At 35.1% G+C, this 23,684-nt stretch overlaps 1 protein-coding gene across 4 annotated transcripts in view; it reads right to left on the reverse strand.

The window, feature by feature from the left end:
• Positions 1-17,628: 17,628 nt before the first annotated feature.
• LOC5568233 (ethanolaminephosphotransferase 1) overlaps positions 17,629-23,684 on the reverse strand; it is a 79,950-nt gene continuing 73,894 nt past the window's right edge. The window contains exons 8-9 of one of the 4 annotated variants that reach the window (XR_002500702.1): positions 19,487-19,664; positions 17,629-17,882 (exon numbers count right to left, since the gene is read on the reverse strand). Coding sequence is in view for 3 of the 4 variants with exons in the window: in XM_001657873.2 (XP_001657923.1) it covers positions 17,775-17,882 (108 nt within the window). In the remaining variant the exon portion in view is untranslated. Of the gene's footprint in view, positions 17,883-17,963; positions 18,035-18,511; positions 19,665-23,684 lie in introns of those variants that run through there. The other 3 variants (XM_021845914.1, XM_001657873.2, XM_021845915.1) reach the window with 3 other exon arrangements.

The raw sequence follows: 23,684 nt of genomic DNA on the forward strand, positions 1-23,684 counted from the left end.
ATGGTGTTATCCGTCGAATCCGACGAAGAACGACGACGACTTCGACGAGCATGATGGTGATGATGATGAGAGACCAGACCACTATCCCGCAGTAGAAGGCTGACCGCATGCGAACACAAAGTGGATATTTTGCTCTGTTGCGGAGAGTAGATTTGCTGTGCAAAATTACTTAGAGTAAGGTGGGGCAAACGTTTAAGTTTCAAGATTTCTAGCTCAACTTAAAACAAATGTTGTTAGTTTTATATTGGTTCGAATGCTATTCAAGTAAGAGACTATTATTCCAAATATTATAGATATCGATTATGATTAAGGAAGGTTATGGTCATTAAATGTTATTGAATGTGGAAATTGTAATTTTCAATCGAACTTGTGTTTGTTAGAACGTGATGAAAATAAAACGTTATCATTTTTTATATGGGAGCTTTGCTAGGCCTATCGTATAGGTGCATTAACATATATTTGTTTTTTTCTTCTTAAATGTTTGGAAGCCAATTTTGACCCATAGTGGGGCAAAAGCTCGAGCCCTATTTATCGTGACAAAGCTTGTAAATTACCTAGAATCTACTTAGTACCTTTAAATATAGATAAATATGACTGTTTGTGCAAAAAAGTAATCAAATTTAAAATTAGTTTTGAAAAAAAAAAATGCTTTTTTAGTATATTATAATTAACTTTGTTTTTCGAAAACTTCACACTAAATATATTGATACAAAAGTGTTCAGCAACATTGTAGTCAATATGTTGAAGATCCACTGTGGTGTGGTCTTTATTTCTCTTTAAGTGTTATAGCCTTCGCTAAGAGCGACCTTTTCCCCCACCATTCTCTATACCTGTGCACATGGATTGGTACTAAAATGCTCGATTAGTTGCTGCTGGGAGTGAGAGAGAATATTCAAAACGTGATATGGCATATGCTAGAGAGAAGAACACACTTGTTTACCCACGCGGCTTGCGGCGCACAATTTATGAGATAGTTGTCGCTCCCATAAATCATCTCTACGTACGTTATTATACTAGGTTAGTGCGATAACAACTAAGTAGAAGCTGGTAACTTTTTTACGAAAAACTTATTCAAATTTTTTAAAAATTGACCATATTTGTAGTTTTTTATCAAAATTTTATGCCGAACTTGAGCAATTTGTATAAAAATCGGTTTTCACTACTATTATTCTGAACACAACTGTAGGCCATTGACTTGAACCTGTTTCAGATTTATGCCCCCTTTAACAATTTTTAATTTTTGTGTTTTTCTTTATTCAAAATAGAACTACCGTCGATGGGGGTGACAATGGGTCTAGGAGGTGAGATTGGGTCAAAACGGAAAAAAATACGATTCATGAAATATTCCAGCCTCTTATTACTAAATTTTTTTTTTTTCATATATTAGGGAACATATTATCACAGGTCATTGATCAAAATATACACTTTTAGAATTAGTAGTTTTTGTTTAACATATCAATGAACTTGTATGTTGAAACTAGAAAAAACTTACAACATTAAACTTCTCCTGTGCAAAGTATCACGCATGTACTTTAACCTCTATTGTTGTAATAGTAGAAGGTTGCAAGTGTTTTCCATACACTTCGCTCGTATTTCTCGGAATTTATTTGATTTTTCCCTAAAAATTATTTTTTTTTCGATACGGTGTCTTAAACATTAAAAATGGGGGTGAGATTGGGTCAAGCAAAAACAATCGTGAATGAAATCACAAGTCCACTTTTTCGACGTTTTACGGTGCCGTGTGTCTATCCTCATTAAGATGTGTTTATTCTTTCTAAATACAGCATTTCTGAAACGTCAAACAAGTCTACTTGTGGATTCCGTGCATTGAATAACAATGCAAAGCATATTGATAGCTTCTCAAATCACTGTTTTTTGTGCGCAGCGACATCGAAAATTATCAAATGGATTTTTTTTCAAATTCAATTATTTATTAGTATTTTCATATTGTAGAAACATTTCACGGAAGTACAAGTGAGTTCTAGGATCCCGGAAATACCGGCATTGGCGTAGCTAGGATTTTTTTCTGGAGAGGGCCTAGGGAGGTATATTTAAATATACAAATTCATTCTTTTTGTTATCCTTCAAGAATTATAGCGAAAAAATTAAAAGGAATGTCCTTTGTGATTCTTCCAAGATTGTTCAAGTATTCAATCATGTTCATTGAATAGATTCCTCTTAGAATTCCAACGGAAATTTCTTTATGAATTACTTTCATAATTTTCAGTGCTTTCCTCAAGAACTCTTTTACCAGTTTTCACGAAATTCGTCCTGGGCTTTCCACAGAAATTATTCCCAGACTTTCTGATCTCACCAGAAAAATTCAAGAAGAATCTGTATCGCATTGCTTAAACAATCACTTGAAGAATTCTGCCAGAAAATGCATTAGAAATTATTTTTATTATTTCTCCTGGAAGGTCCTCTACGTACTTATTATATTTAAACCGTTAGTTTAAAGTGTCCTCCAGTTGCTCATTATTAATTTGTTTAGGATTTTAATCAATTACTGAGTATTTATCAATAGTACAGAAAAATCACCAAAAATGTCTTCAAGATCACCAAGCAAGGATTCATTCCACGAATTCCTCAGAACAGTTTGCATTTGAAGCTCTACAGTTCTGTTTGAAAAAATCACAATAAAAAATATCCAAACTTCTCTGTTTGGAACTGTTAAAATTGAGTCTCTGAAAAAGGTCCCAAACGGACCGAAACGTTGGACAAAATAAAATAACAGTTTTCTTTTAATTTTGTCAAGACTGAAAAGCCAATTTATCATCAACGCAGAACTACCTGCATTTTTTATATTTCTTTAAAATCAAGGAGCAACATCCCCCATTCTTTCAAAACCTCCTCAGCATTTTTGTTTAATTTTCTTTGCTTTGCTTAAATAAGAAATGTTTAAAAAAATCTAACATTCTTATAAAGTTTCTAGTGGAAACCGTTGAACTGTTCTTTCAGAAACTCTTCCACGAAAATACTCAAAGATTTACCGAGTAATTTGTTCAGGGATGTCTTTGAGAATTAAACCATTGTTTCCCTAAGATTCTCCCGAACAAAATACCAGAGATTCGTCCAAGTACTTTCCAGAGATTTTTTTTCTTCAAACCGCACACACGAAATTCCCAAAAGAAAAGCCTCCGAAAATTCTTGAAAGAATTTTTTTTGAAAATTTGTTTCATCGATTTACTAAGATTTTGCAATTTGTTCTTGAACTTATCAAAAAAAAATCTCCTGAAATTCCATGAAGTATTATTTAAGGTTCTAGAAATAATTCCATTTTTTTTATTGGTAATCTCATGATTCTTACATAAATAACATTTTAAAATTTATCCACTCTCCATATTTTGGTTCGAAAACTACTCCCTGAATATCTCAATACTTTTAGGAATGGCTTTACAAATTCCTTTACGAATCACTCCATATCAGATTTCTGAAGAAACACATACAATAAAGATTTGCAAGAACTTTGTAGGTATTTTTTAATAATTGCAGCTGACATTTAATTCGGAAAAAAATACTACATTCCTGTCGTAAAATTCATAATCAAAATCTTAGAAAATATTTTGTAATAACTCCGAAGTGTCATGATACTATATTGATGTAGGAAAAAACAATGTTTTCCTACCTTTAGAAATATCAAACAAACTAACTTGAATAGTCTATTATCGATTATTTTGTAGTACAGTAGAAGTTAAACGCGGAAATATTGCCGGAAATATACAGTCGCCTCTCCACATCTCGATATCGAAAGGACTATCGAGATAGGGAGAGATCGAGACCTAGAACAAATTTTTAATGAAAACTAGATTGAAAATCACTCTGTTACTAGGAAAATCAAAAACAAACAGATGTCATTTCGTCTTCGCAAATTGTTTTGAATCCCTTAAATTTAGTCTAGTAACCTTTGATAATGGGCATATCGACATACGGAGAGAAAATCGGGAACGATAATGGAGATAGGGAGGTATCAAGATAAGGAGGATATCGAGATATGGAGAGTGAAAATTTATGCAGAATGAAGGGACCGGAAAAAACATCGACATATGGAGAGATATCGAGATGTAGAACATCGAGATTTGGAGAGTCGACTGTAGCAACAAATTTTTAAAGTACAGTGCATTACTTTAAAAATTTGTTGAGGAATTCCTAATGAACTTTCAGAAATCAGGAATCATTCGTTAAAAAATTCTGAATTTTTTCAAAACTCCTACAATTTACCTTTTTAAGATTCCATCAGAATCATCTTTAGAAATTATCCTTGAAATCTATCCTTCCTTGACTTCTGGTTTTCTAGAATACTGCCAGAAAGCCTCTAGAAATTCCGGCCTCGTATCGCACCAAAATATGCGAATTTGGAATTTTTATTGGTAAAATTATTTCTATGGAAATGTTTTAGGAAAGATCAATAAAAAAATCTTTATGAATATCTTAAAATATCCTTTCCCCCTTCCCAGTTATTTTGCTGCATGTTTCTCTACAAATTCCTTTTCCGCTGTGCTAACTTTGGAAGCAAAAGTTTTCCTGGGGTATTTCAACAAATTTCTTTTGAAGATTCGAAGGCAGGAGATGTTTCAAAAACAATTTTCTTTCCAATTCATGAATCAACCGGGGATTTAAAGCAAAATTTCTAGAAAAAAAAGCAAAGAAGCATTTGACGCAACTTGTGATGTATTTTGGACCATTTATGAGCGACGCAGAAGAATTTGTAATAAAATTTTTGGGAAAAACATTGAAACAAATTCACAGAAGAATTTCTAGTATAACTTTCAGTGAAATATCCCAGCATTAAATTTGACACAAGTAACATTTTTTTGGCAAATCCGGGAACGTATTCCGGAAGCAACTTGCTAATAAAAAATAAACATAGAAGGAATGGATGTCCACCAGGAGGAATTCGCGTTGAAGGTATGAACAAGTCCCACAATATTATTTGAATAATTTCCATGAGATTTGCAAAAGTTCTGAAGCCACCATTCAATATTATATATATGAAACTTTATGAATAATATCGAAAAGTTGTTTGAAAAACAATTTGCTACAAATCTTTTGGGCATTAATCAAATAATTTTTGAAACAATAAGTTCTCTTGAAATAATATAGTTTAAGCAAAAATTTAATCATGCAAATACTTCGAACATTGTATCAAAATCCAGAAAGCATTTATTGCTGGAATAACATTATGGCCGATTTTGTTACATTGTTTTTAGCCATTAATCTGATGGAAAACTTTTTCGGCTTGAAAGTTAAACCTTAATTTTCGTAGTAGTATTTTGAGTAATTTTGTGACAAAATTTGTGTCTGTTTTTTTTTTAGGGAGATCGCAGCAAGCTGTGCGCGAGGTTGGCTGCGTTTCGTTTTCTGTCACGATTTTTTTCGTTCTCTGATAATTTCTAATCGGCCGATCAACGTAAGAAAAATCGTGTTGCGTACAAGCATGAAGTTGTAGTGAAGTTAGGCGTTTCTCAAGTAAAAAAGTAATAAATCGTGTACGATAAGTTTCTTTGTTCGGAAATTTTCAATGCAGTGTGCGATAGAAGTTGAAAGGAAAGCATATGATTTTACCGTCTTCAGTTACGAGTGAGCGAAAGATGAAAGATGGGCTGTAAATTTTGGAGCTGAATGTCATGAAGATTGCGGAGGCTCGCGGTTGCAGTTACTTGGAATTTGAATTCAGTGTTGAAGTGAAGCTAACCACAGAAGGGACCGAAATTACCTATAAAGAAAGGTTCAACTGCTGGTGCTGCAGTTTAAACTTCATCAGAAGGCTTCTGTAGCTGCACCAATGCCTTCAGATTGTAAACGCTGCTTGAGGAATTTGGTGAGAGATTTCCATTTTAAACTTTATTTGTTTTTCTATACTTTAATTGTTTTTAAATTTATGGGAGACAGTTGCGATTTGTGTATAACGAGGGGCAAAACAATTTTTTATCTCGTTTCAGAGAGCGAGCAAAGGCGCTTAAACTAAGGCTCTAGGGCCAGGACATGTGGAGGAAATGCCTTTGTCCCAACCCAAGAGAACAACAAGGAGTGTGTATTAACTTTCTTAGCAACGCCACTCCCAACGACTTTACCTATAACCCTGAATTGAAAACGGTTGGTACGGTTGTCCCCGTTTCATCCTTTAATTAGTTGAAAATATTTTGGCTATCAGTTTATTCATGCGTGAATAACCTGATCGCCAAGATTTTTTTCAATTATATTCAACCCCAAAGTCTGCACAGTGGGCCTGGCCATTTTAATATTTGTATCATATCGCTGATATTCTGCAAATATTAATGCTGACAAGAAAATACCTGAATAATTTTAGGTATTTCCAGGATGCTTTTCAATATTGGCTGTGTAAGTGCTTAGATTAGATAAGATTAGATTAAAATTTGTGTCTGTTTTTTTCAATTCTTTATTTTCTGATGTATGGATGTATGGATTTTTTTAGTGAATTCTCATAAGTGAAATCATTATCACCGGACAACTCGAGCGGGGTATCATGAAAAAACATGATAAATCAGGATGCAGTGAATATGCTGCTTTATGCTGAAACAGCATTATTTGGATTATGCAGAAAAAAATGAATTTTGAGAATCAAATTTCCAGGATATTGACGCTTTCTGGTACCACGGTATTTTTTGCAAAGGACATGTCGAAAAATTGCGCTTCTCGCATGTAACAAGAAACTGGTTCTAAAGTAATCAATCGATCGACAGCCGAACGGTAAGCTTTCGATTGTCGCACGATTCACCGAAGTCAGAACAGCCGCGCTGATGCTGTGTAACGTAAATGAGGTTTTCTCAATATAGTTATACAACATTACATAACGTAACTACTGAAGCGATTTTTTTTGTTAATAACAAGAGTCATGTACATACTTTCAGAAGATGTTGCGTCATCTTAAATCGGTTTTGTTTTATTTTTTTGTCATCAAAAATTCTGGGGGGGCCTGCATGATTCTGGAGGGGGCCAGGCCCCCCTGCCCCCCCCCCCCCTATTCCTACGCCAATGAATACCGGGTTTATGGCGTCAACAACTTGGCTAACTGCCTGAAATCTATTGATCGCGGAATGTCGCACCGAAATTTCATTATTTGCGAAGGTCCCATATATTCACGGTTCCGGTACACCTTCGAGGAAAATTAGTAGGCTTTATAGCAATGAAGATAAGACTTTGAAGACAATTTGAAGGAATAAGTTATTTCAATTACAATGACCCAATGTCACTTCATCTAAAGGGTGAGATAGGGTCATTTTTTATTTACGTGTAGTGCAGTGGTGATTGAACATTTTTCTTTAATTTTTTGGTCAGTTGTCAATGTACCATCAAAGAACATACACACCAAATTTGAAGTTTATTGGAGCTAAAATGCGATGTAAAACATTGATCAGTTTTTTAGATGTTTCTAAAAATTTCATTTGAAAAAGAAAATGTTGCAAGTTTTTTATTCTTAAAATAAGTACTCCTGGTACCATAATCCAGGGCAAATTGATCATAATTTTTTCATCTTTTTGTTTTGAAACGCTCAGAAATTGAGTTATTATATTGAGCATTTTGCACTTTATTAGACTACTGTGCAGAAAATTTTTGCACAGTAGTCTACCTACACTCACATTACAGTTTTACAGCATGCTTCGATACTAAACTTTTTCGTCTTTGTTTCTATTTTGTGCGAACGATTAGCATAAGCGATGGAATACAAACTGTACCACGCTAAATTTTAACATTTTCAAACCCAACACGTTTGTGTCTCGTTCGTTTGTATGGGCTCCAAAAATTTGGTAAAAACTGCCACGCTTGGCTTGACCGCCTCCCCCTCCTTTGGAGCGTTACATAATTTGTGCATGACTCCCAACATAATTGACTTATCCGCTGGTAAACTAAATTCACTCGGTCTAGGAATGCAATCCGAACATTGCCAGAAACGCCATCGGAAGAATTAACACTTCTAGAGTCTAGATGAAGGGTTCACACAACGACTAAGGTTAAGTTGCTGAAAGTTCTTCCGTTAGTAGGAATGCCGAATCGCCAATCGATTACCGTCCTGAATCTGCGGAAACAAATCTGATTCCGAAGGCAATGATTCTATTATTTTGGATCCAGGAAACAGTAGTTTCTCAAAGGAAATGTGTGTGTGCAAATTGTATCTAGCAAATGAACAATTTCATTAGAATCTAAAAATTCGTGCAATGGTCAATAAAATAATTTCGAGAAAATCAGTACTTCATTGATCTCTATCAGTTTACGTAATGAGACGCCAGTATGCCATTTTCAATTTCTTATAATTCAAGAAAAACTTTTTAAAATGTCCTACGATTTACCCAACGAGTTTTTGCATGCAATTTATTTGAAAAATTTTGGTTCCGAAACCTTTGATTTAAGAAAAAAAAATCTATAGTGAAGTTGTAGTGAACCGCTTGTTCAACTAAAAAATATACACTGAAAAAATATTTAATTTTTTTATCAGAAAAAAATAAAGAAAAATAAAGCTTCAATTTTAAATTACATAAAAACCCTATTTCTATCCCTATTTTAGAATCTTGATAGGATACGGATGCTTGGGACAAAATTTCATGATGCAGAAATTTTCAATAAAAAAGTTTTGCTCAAAACAACATTTGGTGTAAAAATCCAATTTTGTATTTTTGTCAAAATAAACACGTTTTGCTGACACAATTAGAATCCTAATACTATTGAACATCTGTTTCCTATCATGATTTTATGGTGAAAACTTATAAAATATTAAAAATGGGGGTTGAGGTAATTTAAAATATTAGCTTTATTTTTTATTTTTTCTTGACACAAATAAAATATTTTTCCAGTGTATATTTTTTCTTGCAGTCCAAACGGTCACTACAATTTCTCGTTAGAACATTTCTGTCTAAATTCAAAAGTTTCGGAAATAGAATTTTTCAAATAAATTGCATACAAACACTCATAGGCCATTTTCAAAAGAGAAACTATAAAGTAGATTGGAGTACCTTGTACACTGATAGGCAAAATAAAGTGCCCACCTTACCAGTTTTCGAATTTCTCTCATTGATTTGGTTCAAACTAAAGTTAACACACTTTAATCTTTTTGGTATTTTATTATTAATATTCTTTTAAAGTTGCACTTACGAAATTTTGATAAAAAAAAGAATTTTACTCAATGAAAAAGAAAATCAATTTGTATTGAAAAAAAATAGTGACAAAATAAAGTGCCCACTTCCTTCTTGGCCCCAGAAAAGAAGATTTAAGAAAAATAAAAAGCAATTTAATAGTTAATGTGTCCTCCTTTGGCCTTAAGGACTTGCTGGAGGCGCTTCGGCATGCTTTTCACCAGGTTTTGTAGGTGTTGTGGTTCTAGTTCTTCCCAGGCGCGCTCCAAGGCTTCAAAATAATTATTTTTGTTGGTAACACCAGTTTTGTCAACCCTGGCATCGAGAATCGCCCACAAATTCTCGATGGGGTTGAGGTCTGGGCTTTGGGGAGGCCATTCCAGCGGTTTAATCTGACAAGACCGGAAGAAAGACTTGGTCTTCTTGGCAGTATGCTTCGGGTCGTTGTTCGAGAGAAATATGAATTTCTCTTCAAGGCCCGTCTGGATCAGCGAAACCTCCAGATTTTCTCGCAAGATGTTGATGTAGGAATCTGCCGTCATTGTTCCGTCGGTTTTCACGAGGCTTCCTACTCCACTCCATGAAAAACACCCCCAGACCATCACATTTCATCACATCACACCTCCATGCGTCACCGTTCCTTGGATGTAGCGCTCCTGAAGCTCGAGCTGTTTAACCGGAAGCGGCGGGCTCGTATGTGGTGCAGAGCGTGTGTTCAAGATTTCAAGTTCAAAATAAGCTTATTACTTCTTTTCAAACACGAAATTCCACGCAGGAGCGTAGAAGAAACTTTTCACTTCACCAGTAGGATTTGTTTTCTGTGGTAAATAATCCCATAGAAACGATACATGCAAACATACTCATCAGTTAGCCAGCTCGCCAGCTGTCATTTTTGCCTTTCCCGCAGCTGACCTCACCTCGCACCCACTAACTGCTTAGATTGATGGGAGGTTCAAGGAACCTTGGTCTCAATATTTGCGGATTGGGATACAATCTCAAGAAAAATTGTCAAACACAGGGGGCAACATTGTTGCAACTTTTTGAGAGCTTGTGAAAAAATAGTGCAAAATTATCGAGAAACAAATAGTTATCGCGATTTGAATATTTTTTTAGCGGTGAAAAATGAAGCTGCCGGTAGAGGGGTTAATCAGGCATTGTGAACACAAAATCAATTTTTTTCTGTGGTTTTTATTCGATAATTTAGCTGTGTTTTCCAACATGAAAAAAGTTTTCGAAAATTGCAATACAAAGGCTAGAAAACCATTACGCACGCGGTGAGAAATCAGTGTCATATTCAGTTTGAGTTGTAATAAATTGATATAATATAATAAGATAGTTGCAACAAAAATATGAGAGGACAATGTCTTTGCCACTGCGTGTTGGTTGACAATTGATCCACTGGAATCTACCAAAAATCCCCGCCAGAAATTTGTCGAAGGTATTAAAAAAAAATCCTTGTGAATCATTAAAAAACTAGAAATCACATGATTTGAATGATCTACTGAAGATCTACTTGAAAGTTCCAAGGACAACTCCAGAATCCCCAACGAATTTTTCTAGGATATTTTTGGTATCTAACAAGCATCATTCTGTAAGCTGCTTTCTATATTTAAAGAAATTTTCTATTGGTCTTCAAGGCTCATACTACAAAAGATATCAGTGGAAAAGTTCATAAAAGATTAAGCTGAATACATGGTATAATTAGGCTTACAAGCTTTAATTGACCGAATGAAATGCATTATTTTTTTCAGTATTTACGTTGTAAAAAAGGTCACATTTTAATTACCGAATGTATAAATGTATAAATCTAATGAAGAAAGCACAACTTGCAATTTAGTCTTGTGTACTTGCAGAAAGCTTAAAATAAGAAGATCAACTTTGTTGGCTCTCTATTTTTTTTCCAGACTAGTGCCTTTATAAACACGAGCAGGGGCGCAAGTCAGCCATCACTGGATTCTTAGATTTTTCACTTAACAACTGCCGAAAAACTAAACATTACATATACTTTGCTATTGGATTAAATGAACATATTGATGTGAAACTTGCGAAAAAGTTATATGTCTTCTCGGTGAGAATCGAACTCACGACTTCCTGGGGCGCGTAACCTCTACACCACGAAAGGACTCATGGACGCAGAAGTTAACCTGAATTCGTTTTCAACACAATAATCACGTGGTCCTCTTTCGTAACTCGTCGTTTGAGAATGTCGCGACCCATTGGAAGTCCGCACTATACAAATCTCAGCCAGCACGTCATTGGTGAGTAGTAGACCTATTCATATTTTCAAAAATGTCTGGAAACTCCCCAGTCAAACACGATTTATGATTGGAGCAAGTTTTAACATAGTTTGGTTGAGGTTTGTATCTCAAGGTTCTTGAAAATCTCTTTTTTCGGGAAGTGTTTACACTGAAAAGCATGCCTGCATGAAAATTTCGGATTTTTAATTTCCAGACATGATGACAATGCATATCTAAAAGTCAATCCCGTTTAAAGTTACCATTTATCTTACAAAAATAAATTGTTAAAAATAAGTAATTTTGAAGCACATTTGTAAAACCACTGTGGGTGAGCCAAGAGCACCGCCGTGAGCTTCAAAGAATTCAAAAAATAAACACGTTAGCACTGCCTTTTCTCAGTCGATGATGATGATTGTTTTCAAATCGTTCTAAATGATCAGTGAAATGCGATCAAAACAATCATGACTCGGAAAGAAAAAGCAATGCTAACTTGTTCAATTCATTCGTTTCCGATACATGTGTCATGCATGATTTAACAATCATCAGGTTGCGATGCGGTGCTCGATCTTTGGGCATTTATTGTAATTTATTGCCTCTAGCAGCATGTAATCTGTTTGATTCCCGTTGACTAGGGCCTGAAAAAATAATGCCAATGGATGTTTTATATACCATGTATATTGAGAAAACTGTAATTTCTGGGTACTGCGGAGTACAAATTTGGATCAAACAATGTTAAAACTCAATTTAATCTTATTAGCGTGTTCGACAAACTTTAACAGAATACAATTAGCTTTCAAATAGTGGTAATAGCAAGTGGTTTTGATTTTCTACATGCTAGTTATGATTTTTCAAACATCCAGCTTTTTATGCTAGCTATAAAACTGCAGGGGGTGATTTGATTTTGGCACTTATTGTCTACAGATTTTTTGGTTTGATCTTAGTAGGCAGTGATCTCAGATTGTTTATTGAAATGTCAAAAATTTTCCTGTATTTATTATCGGCCACCATTTCTACCAGCGGGCAGCTTATTAAAAACTTATCAGTAAATAATTTTTATATTATCGTTTTAAGCACCGTAGGACCAAAAATCTAGAAATGGGAAAATTTGCTACACCAAACCAATAGAAATTGGAACAAAATTGAAAGAAATAAGATCGGCTGTTCTAAATTTTCGATTACGACCAGAAAAGGCGGGCCGCCAAAATTTTGTAATCCATGCAAATTGTCTGTACCGAATGGGGTGCTACGAGATGTTCAAGGAGTTTTTCTTGTCCTTGTCTACGCCACTAATTCCAGCGTCATCAATACATCACGCATTATGCTTAAACATTCAAAACATTAAAACATAAGTGGCTTTGTCCAACATTTTTTGGGTGACATATTTTGGGATAGGTCATAGTTGATTTTCTCGTTCTGTTGGTACGATTTGGTGAGAACAGAGCAAATTTCATAATACTATGACCGTGTTAGTGTAACCGCCATGGCCGTTCCTTGAGCTGTTTTTGAAGATCCTCCAAGTTTTAAGTTAGTTTACTGGTACACGTCGTGTTCGGTCACATCGCAACGACATCTCCCATTCACTGTATGCTAGGAGCATTCAGCTGCCGTAGCAGCGCGGCAGTGTATAATTTCGCTGCTTTCTCCCCCAGCTAGCAGCAAGCAGCCCAATTGATTCGAAGCTCTTGTATTGGGCTGCGTGATGCTAGCCTGTTGGCACATTACACCTTTGTAACGTAAGTTGTAGCAGGAGCAATGCCTCTCGATGGAGGCAATAAATCAGTTGAAGTTAGAGGAGAAATGTTCGTTTATTCGTCTGTCCCTTTTAGAAGCACAAGGTAGGGCCTGGTTACACCCTGGACGAAACACGTAGTTCTTCCAGCAGAAGCCTCAATGAATAAAATGGTATGAAGAATGGATAATATGGTATGGATCTATGGAGAAATCATTTCCAAATTTATTTTAACTTAACAACACTGTTGGTAATGCCAGTTTTTCTCTTCAACATCCATCCGAACCAGGGCCGGATTTACAAATGTGGGGGCCCTGGGGCCATTGTCTAGTGGGGGCCCTTTTTCCAGAAAAAAAAACATTTTGATACATTAGAATACATTAGATAGGTTCAAGGTTTAAGTAAGGTTTTCATTATTAGATGTCATGTTTATATATTTTTTCAGGTAAAATTCAATATTTTTGGGGTTCAATTGTCAACTATAAAAAATTTTTTGATGATTCCTTCCTTATTGATACCTCAATTCAAATTATGATTATTCTATTCCTGTTGAATATGAACATGAATATTGAAGTTGTTGAACATGCAGATTATTTAACAGTTCGGAGATGGAGAAAGTGATTTGGGGCTGGTTACAGATCTTTTTCTAAAAACTGGGTCTCCATTTGAATGCAAGTCTCTAAAAAGTAAATTTTTGATGGAAAGTCTCTAAGATCTCCAGTTTAATCAAAATGGTATGTGTATCCCCTTAATTTCCTTATTCTGGCTACAGTAAAACCTGATGCAAAATTCTAAAGGCTGCAGTAAAAAATGGAAGACTTTGTTGTGGCTAATCATCAGGTTCATCAAGAACTTCAAGAAATCTTTAAGTGATCTGTCCACAGATTTCATCTAGAATACTTTCATGGTCTTCGACCGGGATATCTCTAGAAATTCTTTAAGAGATTGCTTTATAAATTCTTCCAGAAAGTCGTCGAGTGATTCTTAAATGATGCTTAGAGGATTTTCTCCCGGAAATCCTTGAAGACTCCAAGGATGTTATCTCCAGTATTTTTTTCAGGGAAAACTATACTAGGAGTTCTTCCAGATATTTTGTCACTAATCCTTCAACCGAATTCTCCAGTTACTTCTGTAACTGAATATATTCTTGAGATATCCGAAACAAAATGCTTGGAAGAATTCCTTAGAAAAAATCTTGGAGAAATTCCACGGGAAATAATCACTCAATAGTTTTCTGGAGAAATCATCGGAAAATCCCTAAATTTTTAAGAAATTAACAATGGGTAATATGAGCAGTAATACTGTCGTAATGTCTCGTGGAATTACAAAAGAAGATAAATGTCTGCTCTGATTCTATGATGAAAAATCAAACTCTTGTTTTATGGTTCCTATTAGATTACGTTTTGTTTTTGTTTTTGTTTTTCATATTTGGTTCATATTCGGTCTCTTTTTGTTCCCTGTCTAGTGTCTTCTTGCCCTCTTTCTCCAAGCTAGATGTCTCTAAAATTCCAATATTAAAGTTAAGTGCCTTGAACACTACCAGTTATGCAATGTGTGTGTGATTTTGCAAATAATTATTTTAATTATTTAACAACTTGATTTGAAGATCTATAAATTGCATTCTAACCTAGTCCTAAACTTCGTTACAGTTGGAAAAAGCTTTCGTTACAGTTGGAAAAGTCACGTTAGAAAATCGTTAGAAATTTTAGCAAAAGGATTGTACTCTACTTGTTTATCCAAATATTTTTCGAATCTTCTTGTTTCTCATGAAGTAGAAAAAATTCCATTCTGAATGTTCTAATATGTTGTTTTAGTAATTTCATTTAAACTCACAATTGATGCATAAATTTCGCCCATTATTCCGGGTTTCTTAAATTAACATTCAATCTTTCAAATCATATGATGTTATCCAAAAAAAAGTATGTACTATGTATTGCATTGATTCTAACTATTCGTAAAAATTTATCTCCAAATTTGTTTGTCATGATTTGTGGGGGCCCCTGAAATGTGGGGGCCCGGGGGCCATGGCCCCCTCGGTCCCCCCATAAATGCGGCCCTGATCCGAACCATTAACTCTGCTACTTATGGTTTTCAACCTGAAATAATCAAAGCATTATTATAAAATAGTAAATTTAAAGTTTATAGATATCCATTTGCTAAAATCAGAACTGCAAATTTTTGACATTTCTTTATTGTCAACAGAAAAATTTCAACTTTAAAAAAGCTTACTTAGATCCAACCATAAAAATTATAGTGTTGCCAAGATATGTCAGAAAGGGGTAATTCAAAGTTTATAGTAAGGCAGCGTAAAAAGCTGGATTGAAATAAGCCCAAAAACACATTTTCAACTTGAAGCATACTGAAATCTTTATCAAATGAGCTGAAAATTTGACCAGACATTGTTCTTAGCATGAGAATTCCGAATACTGGTTGACCGGTAGATTTCCTGACATTTTTTCAAATATGAACAGGTCTAGTGAGTAGTAAGTGGTATTTCAATACCTAATAAATAATGCGCTCTCGGGCTAGACATTGCATATACAATAGAAAGCGTTGTGTGGACATCAAACTCTTCTTAAAGAAACTGTGCTTTGTGAAAGAGGGTTTAGGGACAAAATGTCGAAAGACAAAACGTCGAAAGCCAAAAGGTCGAATGCCAAAACGTTGAAAGGGACAAAACGTCGAAAGGACAAAACGTCAAAAACTACAAATTTTCAAAATTGTTTGCCAGGCTTAATTTTTTCACATCGGGGTCGATTAAATATGCTTAGAATAAGGTTTAGCACATAATGAATTATTTATTCTTTCGGAAAAGAATCATTCTTCCAAGAAATTTCGTTTCCATCGATTTTTTTTTACTTTTCAACGTTTTGTCCTTTCGACGTTTTGCCCCTTCGACATTTTGCCCTTTCGACGTTTTGGCATTCGACGTTTTGTCACCCAACCGTGCTTATTGATTGAAATCAAATTCAGGATGACGTTTGCGTCCGTGAGTCTTCTCGTTGTGTAGGGGCAGGTCCATCGCACTCGGGCTCAGATTGGGTACCACTTCTAGTACTGCATTTGGTCCCTCGTTAGTGCAAAAGGTACCCAAGTTTGACAGATCTCAGTACACTTTTCACGGCATTCTAGATTACCTTATGAGCCATAAAATTTTGGGCAACTGCAAGGGACATGGAGGTCTTTAATTTGTCTTCGGTAGTGGTAACGTGCCCTATTTTGCGAACAGGAATTCATGAGTTCGATTCTCACCGAGAAAACGTGTAACTTTTTTCGAAAATTTCATTTTAATTTGTCCATTCAACCCAATTGCAAAGGATGTGTAATGTTTTGTTTTACGGTAATTGTTCAAACTTACACTCGGCTTGTTAGTTAGTCGTAAACGATAAATCCTAATTAAAAAGTATGTCCTCACATTTGTTAAACTCTCTTTCAGCAGCATATTTTATCACAAAAAAAATCAATCGTTTTGAAAAAAAAAATCAATCGTGAAATTTTCATTTCGATCTTGCATTAATTTTTAACGAGATCACAAAAACTCTTCTATTTTTAGAGTTTGTATCGATTTGATCATTTATCACATGGTGAGGAGATCGCAGTAGGCAGCGCGCGCGAACAGATGTGTTGAAAATTTATCTGTCACGTTTTTATCGTCTCCGCAAATTACTTTGTTCGGCTGGTGCAGTTTGTGAAAAAAAAGTGTCCAGCGAAAATTAAACGGTTATTCTGCACGCGTTCTGTTGGGCAGTGTTTCGTTAAAGCCCAAGCAGAAGGTGAAAATGCATCTTGGATGGACCTCAAATTTTCGGGTGCACGGGTCTGGAGAGCCGGACAGCGGATCGGGCTGAGGGCTTGATCGAATGCTCGCTTACTGGTTGTGACCAATCGATAAGGTTTTCTGCTTGAGAGGCTGTCTGGATCTGTCTTGAGGTTTATGTTTTATAAATGACTTTCATTAAAATATTGGTTTGAAAAGCGTATGTATGACTACTCGTCGCGCCCCCAAGGAGTTAAGAGTTTTTTAAGAACATTAAAAAAATAGTGCAAAATTTCGAAAAAGCAAACAAAAAATCTACTGCGATATCTTTTTTTGTGGTATAAAAATATGCTTGCGGTAATCAACCAAGAAAAACGACACGTATAAACGACGTTAACAACGTGTTTATGTTCCCATAATCTCCTAAGGGTACCGTCAATTGAGAAACCCTGACCTAAGAGTATTGTTATCGAAGAAGCGTATTCAAACATTCTTCATTGTTATGTCTTCTGATAACATCTTCAAACACGACTGGGATTTCTTTCAACAAACAACTCATCTTCTTTGCTTTATCTGTATAGATTTATAACTTTTTCACTAGTATTTACAAATTTAAGTAATCTCGTTTCGCGTTGCACCAGGTCCGTCGCACTCGCGCTTAGATTGGGTACCACTTCTAGTACTGCATTTGGTCCCTCGGTAGTGCAAAAGGTACCCAAGTTTGACACATCGCAGTACACTTTTCACGGCATTCTAGATTACCTTATGAGCCATAAAATTTTAGGCATTTGCAAGGGACATGAAGGTCTTTAATTTGTCTTTGGTTGCACTCCACGAAGTTGTCTCGGGGCACCGCAAACAATCTCGACAGTGATCACGTACTTACAAATACGGTCAGTACTTCTCTAGTAGCCCTCCAATTGAGATATCATCACACACTCACTCCCAACTGCCGCAACGGTCGTTCACAATTCAATCTCAATCATTTCGTCGTGGGTTGCAGTAGGAGGTCCACCACCATTAGTAGTAGGTACTGTCTCAGCAGAGGCAACAAGAGCAGCTGGGGTTGTTATCTGTCGCGAAAAACCGATGCAAATATTACTCTCCTACACAAAGTGCATCTCTCTCAGAGAAGAAAAACTGTCTACACTCACATTTGGTATTAGAAGACTGTTCGGTTGCGATGATTGTGGTAGTTTGGTAGTCGATGAATGGTGTAATAGACCTTTCCCGTGGAGAAAAGTTAAATTAGGCAAATTTTCACGATGTTATTTTTTAAAATTATGGAGGCCATGGACGTGAAACATAATCGTCACGATTCAAACCCTTTTTATTTGTAATTTGAACGGCTTATTGTTTTTTTTTTCACAATTAAACATATTTTACATTTTATTTTGTTTTGGGCAAATCTTTCGTACAAAAATAAAAAGTTATATTTACATGGGAAAAATCATGCCCTATAAAAGGATAACTATCACTATTTTTTTCCATAAACAGTGCATATAAGAATGTGATAATTAAAATAAAAAGAAAATAGTACAAGAATAGTAGAAATGTTTTAAAGATAAATAAAAAATAGCACCTCAAATTTTTTTAGAACCAATCAATTTTAACAGTTTTTATAGGCAATTTTTTTTTGGTGCTACATTTATTTGTTTTTCGCTTGCATTATTGTTTTCAATTTTAAGAGTTTTTTTTATAATTTTTTTTTTGGCGATTTAGTGTTACTTAGTAATGTTTTCTTGAAATAATCGTGCTGTGCTAAGAATCAGAGTAATTTTTTTTTTAGTACTTATTTTAATTTTTATTGCAAAATTTAACTTTTATAGGAATATGGATTAATTTTTAATTGCTAGTTTTCAATTTATCATTGCTCATGTTTATCGATTTATCGATAGGGAATATCTATTTATTCAAATTAGTCCCAGTAGATTTATTTTTTATTTTTTGGAAAACATTGTAATGCTCGCTCCTAGCATATCCGGGAAAATATTCAAATTTTACATGCTAATTTTCAATTTTTATATTGTTTTTTATTGTTTTTTCATGTCTAACTATTACGTATTTCAAGTTGTTTTATTAGCTACTTTTAGATAAACTAATGTTGGTTATTTTTTGCTTAAGGCATACACATATTTTTCCCGATATATTTTTTTATAAGAATTAGATATTTTGTAAGCCAATAATAAGAGCATCTCCAATTGCGTTGTAAATCAATTAACGAGTTGTATATTTTTTGTAACTCCTCATTCGATTTGTACTTCTAGATGCAATAAAACAATTGAATATATGATATTAATTAAAAAATGGTACAAAAATAATACAAATGAAAAGTGATCTTATTTAATTTCAAAGTTTTTTCTATTAGTTTGTTGTTTTCAATATTCTACTTTTTGTATGGACATTGAACAAATGTCTACATAGGGTTCCTGAGATGATACAAAATCCCAAAATCTAACAAATTATAAACATAATTTGAAGAAATTTACGAAATAATCTCCATTAATCGTCTACTCAAACAAAATTCCGTGAAGAAAGGTCTATTACCCGAACCAACAGATAGTCTTCCATATCAGGCACTGTTAGCAAGTGTCCGTCATTCGTTTCGCGGTAGGGGTTATGCGAGAGCGTAGCTCTCGCGGCGTTTCGCATGCACTTCTTCAACACAAACATTTACCTTAAAATACTGCAACGAACTGTGAACGGCTTATCAGCCATATGCGCCCCAGTGATGGTGGTAGTAGGTATTCCCCGAGGTGTCTTCGTGGTACGAACAACGCGCAAATGTGCGAACTGAGATTCGAGTTTGGTTTTTAGTAGCCTAGTAATGCTGATGATTTACCATATGCTGGTATCTGGTTGGTGGTTGGTGGTATGTGTGGTGGTGAGTTGTTGGTGGGTTGTTGCAGGATGAATGCATTCGCACATGATTGAAAGTAAAAACAAAGTGTGTTAATTCGGCTGTCGATTGACGCGAATTGGTACGCAAATCGCCTTTAGTTAGGCAAATACACTACACAATACAACTAGCGACATGCGGGATTATGGGTTTTGCTGAGAGCCTTAAAGTTAGTGTGTAGTTTGAATTAGGAATCTCCTCCAGCAGAGGAATATTAGTTAAAAGTCAAAAACATTCGAAATCATATCAAAATTATAGATGTTTCAAATTTTCACTTCAAATTTCAAATAGAAACAGTTGGATTTTATAAAAATAACTACTGGGTGCCATTTCTTAGATGACCCATCTTACCTCGGCAAATTATTAAATCTAAAAGAAAACTAAAAAACATATTTTGTAATAGCACTGCAATATCATTGAGATACCTGAAATTTGAATCAGCCACCTTTTTATGAGTATCAGTCAATAGGGGAAGTCAGGGCGGTTTGGCCAACGGGGCCAATGAGCACTCCTTGAAAACTGTATAAATTCTTTAAATTTCATCTGAAATAACATGACACCCCAAAGCTGGCAAGGAAATGAAGCAATAGACACGCTACAAGTCACTGTTCAAAACTCAAAGAAAAAGAAATAAATGAAGTTCGAAAAAACTGCCCATATTGCCCCGAATGGCTCTTTCAAATTTGAAATTTGAATGTTAGAATGTTTTTTTAAATTTAAACTTTTTACACGTAGTGTTTATACATAATAATAACTTTCAAGTGAAGTGAAAAAAATAATTGCATTTTTAGATTATATGGGATAATTTTACAACCAAATATAGGATGCTAATTTCACCCCATCGAAAAAAATCGACTCAAAAAATTACAAATTTTGAGAAAAACTCTCATTTATTCGAGAATTTTATAAGACAACGGAAATCATACAGATCTAGTATATTGATATGAGAATTGTTGGAAATCACGCAAAAATCCAAAGTTTCCGTAATATTTTCAGCATTTTATCGACTTTTCCTTAAAGTGGCTAAACTGCCCCACTTTCCCCTATCTAATAACTTTTGAAAATAGTGAACAGTCCTAATCCATATCGTGTACGTTACTGCTTTTGTGGCAAAACCTTTTTAGTCAGTTGATCATAGGTATGAAGTAAAGTAGGGAGTCGATGCCGGTTATGGACCCTTTGCGTATTATGGACCCCCTACAGAAAAACATAAAATTAACACTCAAAGCAACTTTATTCCTATAAAAATCCACCGGGGGAACTTCGATTACATTGTTAGTCAGCAGTTTCAGGCAAAATATTTGGTTTGAGACGCATAAATACAGATATTTGAACAGTTTTGTAAATGAAACCACACAAGAGGGTCCATAATACGCATTTCCAGGTGGGTCCATAATAGGCTCGTCGGCAGCTAGCCGGATTACATGGGAATCAAATGGAGGGTCCATAATACGCAACGTCAAATTTGTAAACAATCCTATTATGGACCCCGGGAGGGTCCATAATAGGCATTCGGACAACAGTTTTTCAAATGCATATTTCGCTGGAAAAATCGAATGATTTTGTATGTTTTATAGACGTACTATGAAGTAAAGACATTGAATTTGTTGTTAGACTCCACAAAACGTATATGCGTCTGAGATATCATTGCGGAAAAGCGTCTAGAATGAATTTCAGCTACTAAGGGGTCCATTACTAGCATTGAAACCCTAATTTTATCAAAGTATTGCAAAACTATGAATGCAGTTGTATTTTAAGTAATTTTGATCTTATTAAAAAAAATGTTCGTCAAAAATTTCAAAAAATCTTAGTTTATATAGTAATTTTAACAGTCTTTTATCATAGTTGTTTGTAAAGTGAGCTAGTTTGACAAGGAGTTTGGCCCAAAAACGTAAAACGTGTACCGTATTCGGGGTGAAGTTGATCAGTGAGGTTAAGTTGATCACTCACAGGGATTCATCGAATGAAAAGGGAGCTTCAAATTCATTTTTATCATTACAATTTCTGTTACGTAACATTACTTTGTAACTCCAATTGATTACACCGTGAGAAAATTAGGGAAGTTGAAAAAAATATATGAACCGTCGGAAAGATCTTTTCCAAACAATCAACTATTACCAAGTTCATGCAAAAACACTATTCAAATAACCTATATACTAGCTGTATTGCCTGAGCTTAGTTCCTTAGGGATGGTACACAAATTATGTCACGCTAAATTTCATCTTTTTCGACCCCTCCCTCCCTCTTAGTCACATTTATTGTATGAGTCCTCCGAAAATTTTGTAAGGCTTGGCTCGACCACCTCGCCCCCTTTTGTAGCGTAACGTTATTTGCGCATGACCCTTTCGCTTAGCTTAGCTTAGCTATCCTCCCATGAGGAATTTTCCTACCCTTAGGCGAATAATATGGTAAATTCAGTGATTCACAAAATCCAATGCTAATATTTATTTACTAAAAAAATTAATCATAAGAGTTATAAGTCTTGATTCAGATGCAGTGGCAGACAATTGAGTGAACAGCTGTTAAAGTATTTTACGGCTTCGTCACCATTCGACTATTATCGGCATCTATCAAAACACACAACTGAAAACATTCTGATAATTCTTTGCTCTGTCAGCTTCCCGTTGGCGAGTAACGCCTCAAAATGCGGCTGATTTGGAGCTGCCGAAGAGATTTGCATGCAGTTCTTATGGGAAAGCTGCCGAAGAAAACGAAACTGCCGACAATAATCGCACACACAAGAGATGTTCGAATCGTTGTTAAAACGTTTCCAAAAATCTTTTAGCAATTCTGTCGGTGTGAATCGATAGAGGATTTATCAGCGCATAAATGCAAACAAACAAACACGTGATTTGTATGCTTATGTCCGATAAAATTAAAAAAAATCGTGGCGTCGACTTAGACTGCCTAGAATATGTAAATTCTCCTATTAAAAAACGTATCGTGCCGAATAGAACGACTGCATTTGTGCTGCATTTTTGTAACACATGTTATCGTCAATTAGATGGAAAAGTTATCCAACAACATTGATTTTAACCAATTAGTGGAAATTATTTATTGTTCATGCCAAAACGCAACAAATGTCGGAAAACTGTTCGAAACGTGCTAATTGTGCCTAAATCCAATCATGACAAAATCGAACAGGATCTATATCGAGAATTGTCAAGTGAAATTTCTGGTAAAGGAATCTCTTTACCAAAAAAATAAGGAAAAGTCTGAGGGTAAATTCAGGCAAGATTGGCAAACGAAAATTTATAAATATGGTTCAATAGGTCCTAACATTTTTGACAAAATCTTGTTTTTATTAAATTACGCGACAGAGCGTGTTTTGCCACTGTCAAATAACGGGTATATCATGTTTAAACTTTAATTTTAAAAATTGGTCCAAACTTAAGCCTTGACACATTTGATCAAGTTTGACGTTTACCTTGCCGTCAGAAACGTCACTGGGGTTCAACTTTTCAACAATGCACTATGGGCCAGGGACGCAATCTGGCGGGAAAAAATAAACAACTCGGTAACGAAACATTTCCGGCATTTGGTGTCTTCGGCAAAGTTTTTTGCAACAACTAGGAGCATCTACTGACATAATCGGATAGTTTGTAAATCGTCCGCATAGGTGGTGACACAATCCCACTGCCCACTGCCTAACGTTCGGTCGCATCCGGCCCGCGATCTCATTTTGTGCGACCCGCGGAGAGTTGAAAGATTCTTCTCATATTTGGCCCGTTGACTATCTTACTAACCCGATGTTAGAACATACCAGAACTATTTAATTTCCGATTTAGTTTCAACCTAATATTTTATTTCAATTGTTTTGCTTCCTCCAAATCTTCTCAGCTACTTAATTTTATGAATGATTTAAATTCTTAATCTCAAATATGTTGAAAAAATGAATAAAATGAATAAATTGTCTAAAAAATTCTGTTTGTTTCAACAATGTTTCTACCATGACTTCCTTCGACATTAAAAAAAT

This window comes from Aedes aegypti, chromosome 2 (assembly GCF_002204515.2).
Source record: "Aedes aegypti strain LVP_AGWG chromosome 2, AaegL5.0 Primary Assembly, whole genome shotgun sequence".
Classification (NCBI taxonomy): Eukaryota; Metazoa; Arthropoda; class Insecta; order Diptera; family Culicidae; genus Aedes; species Aedes aegypti.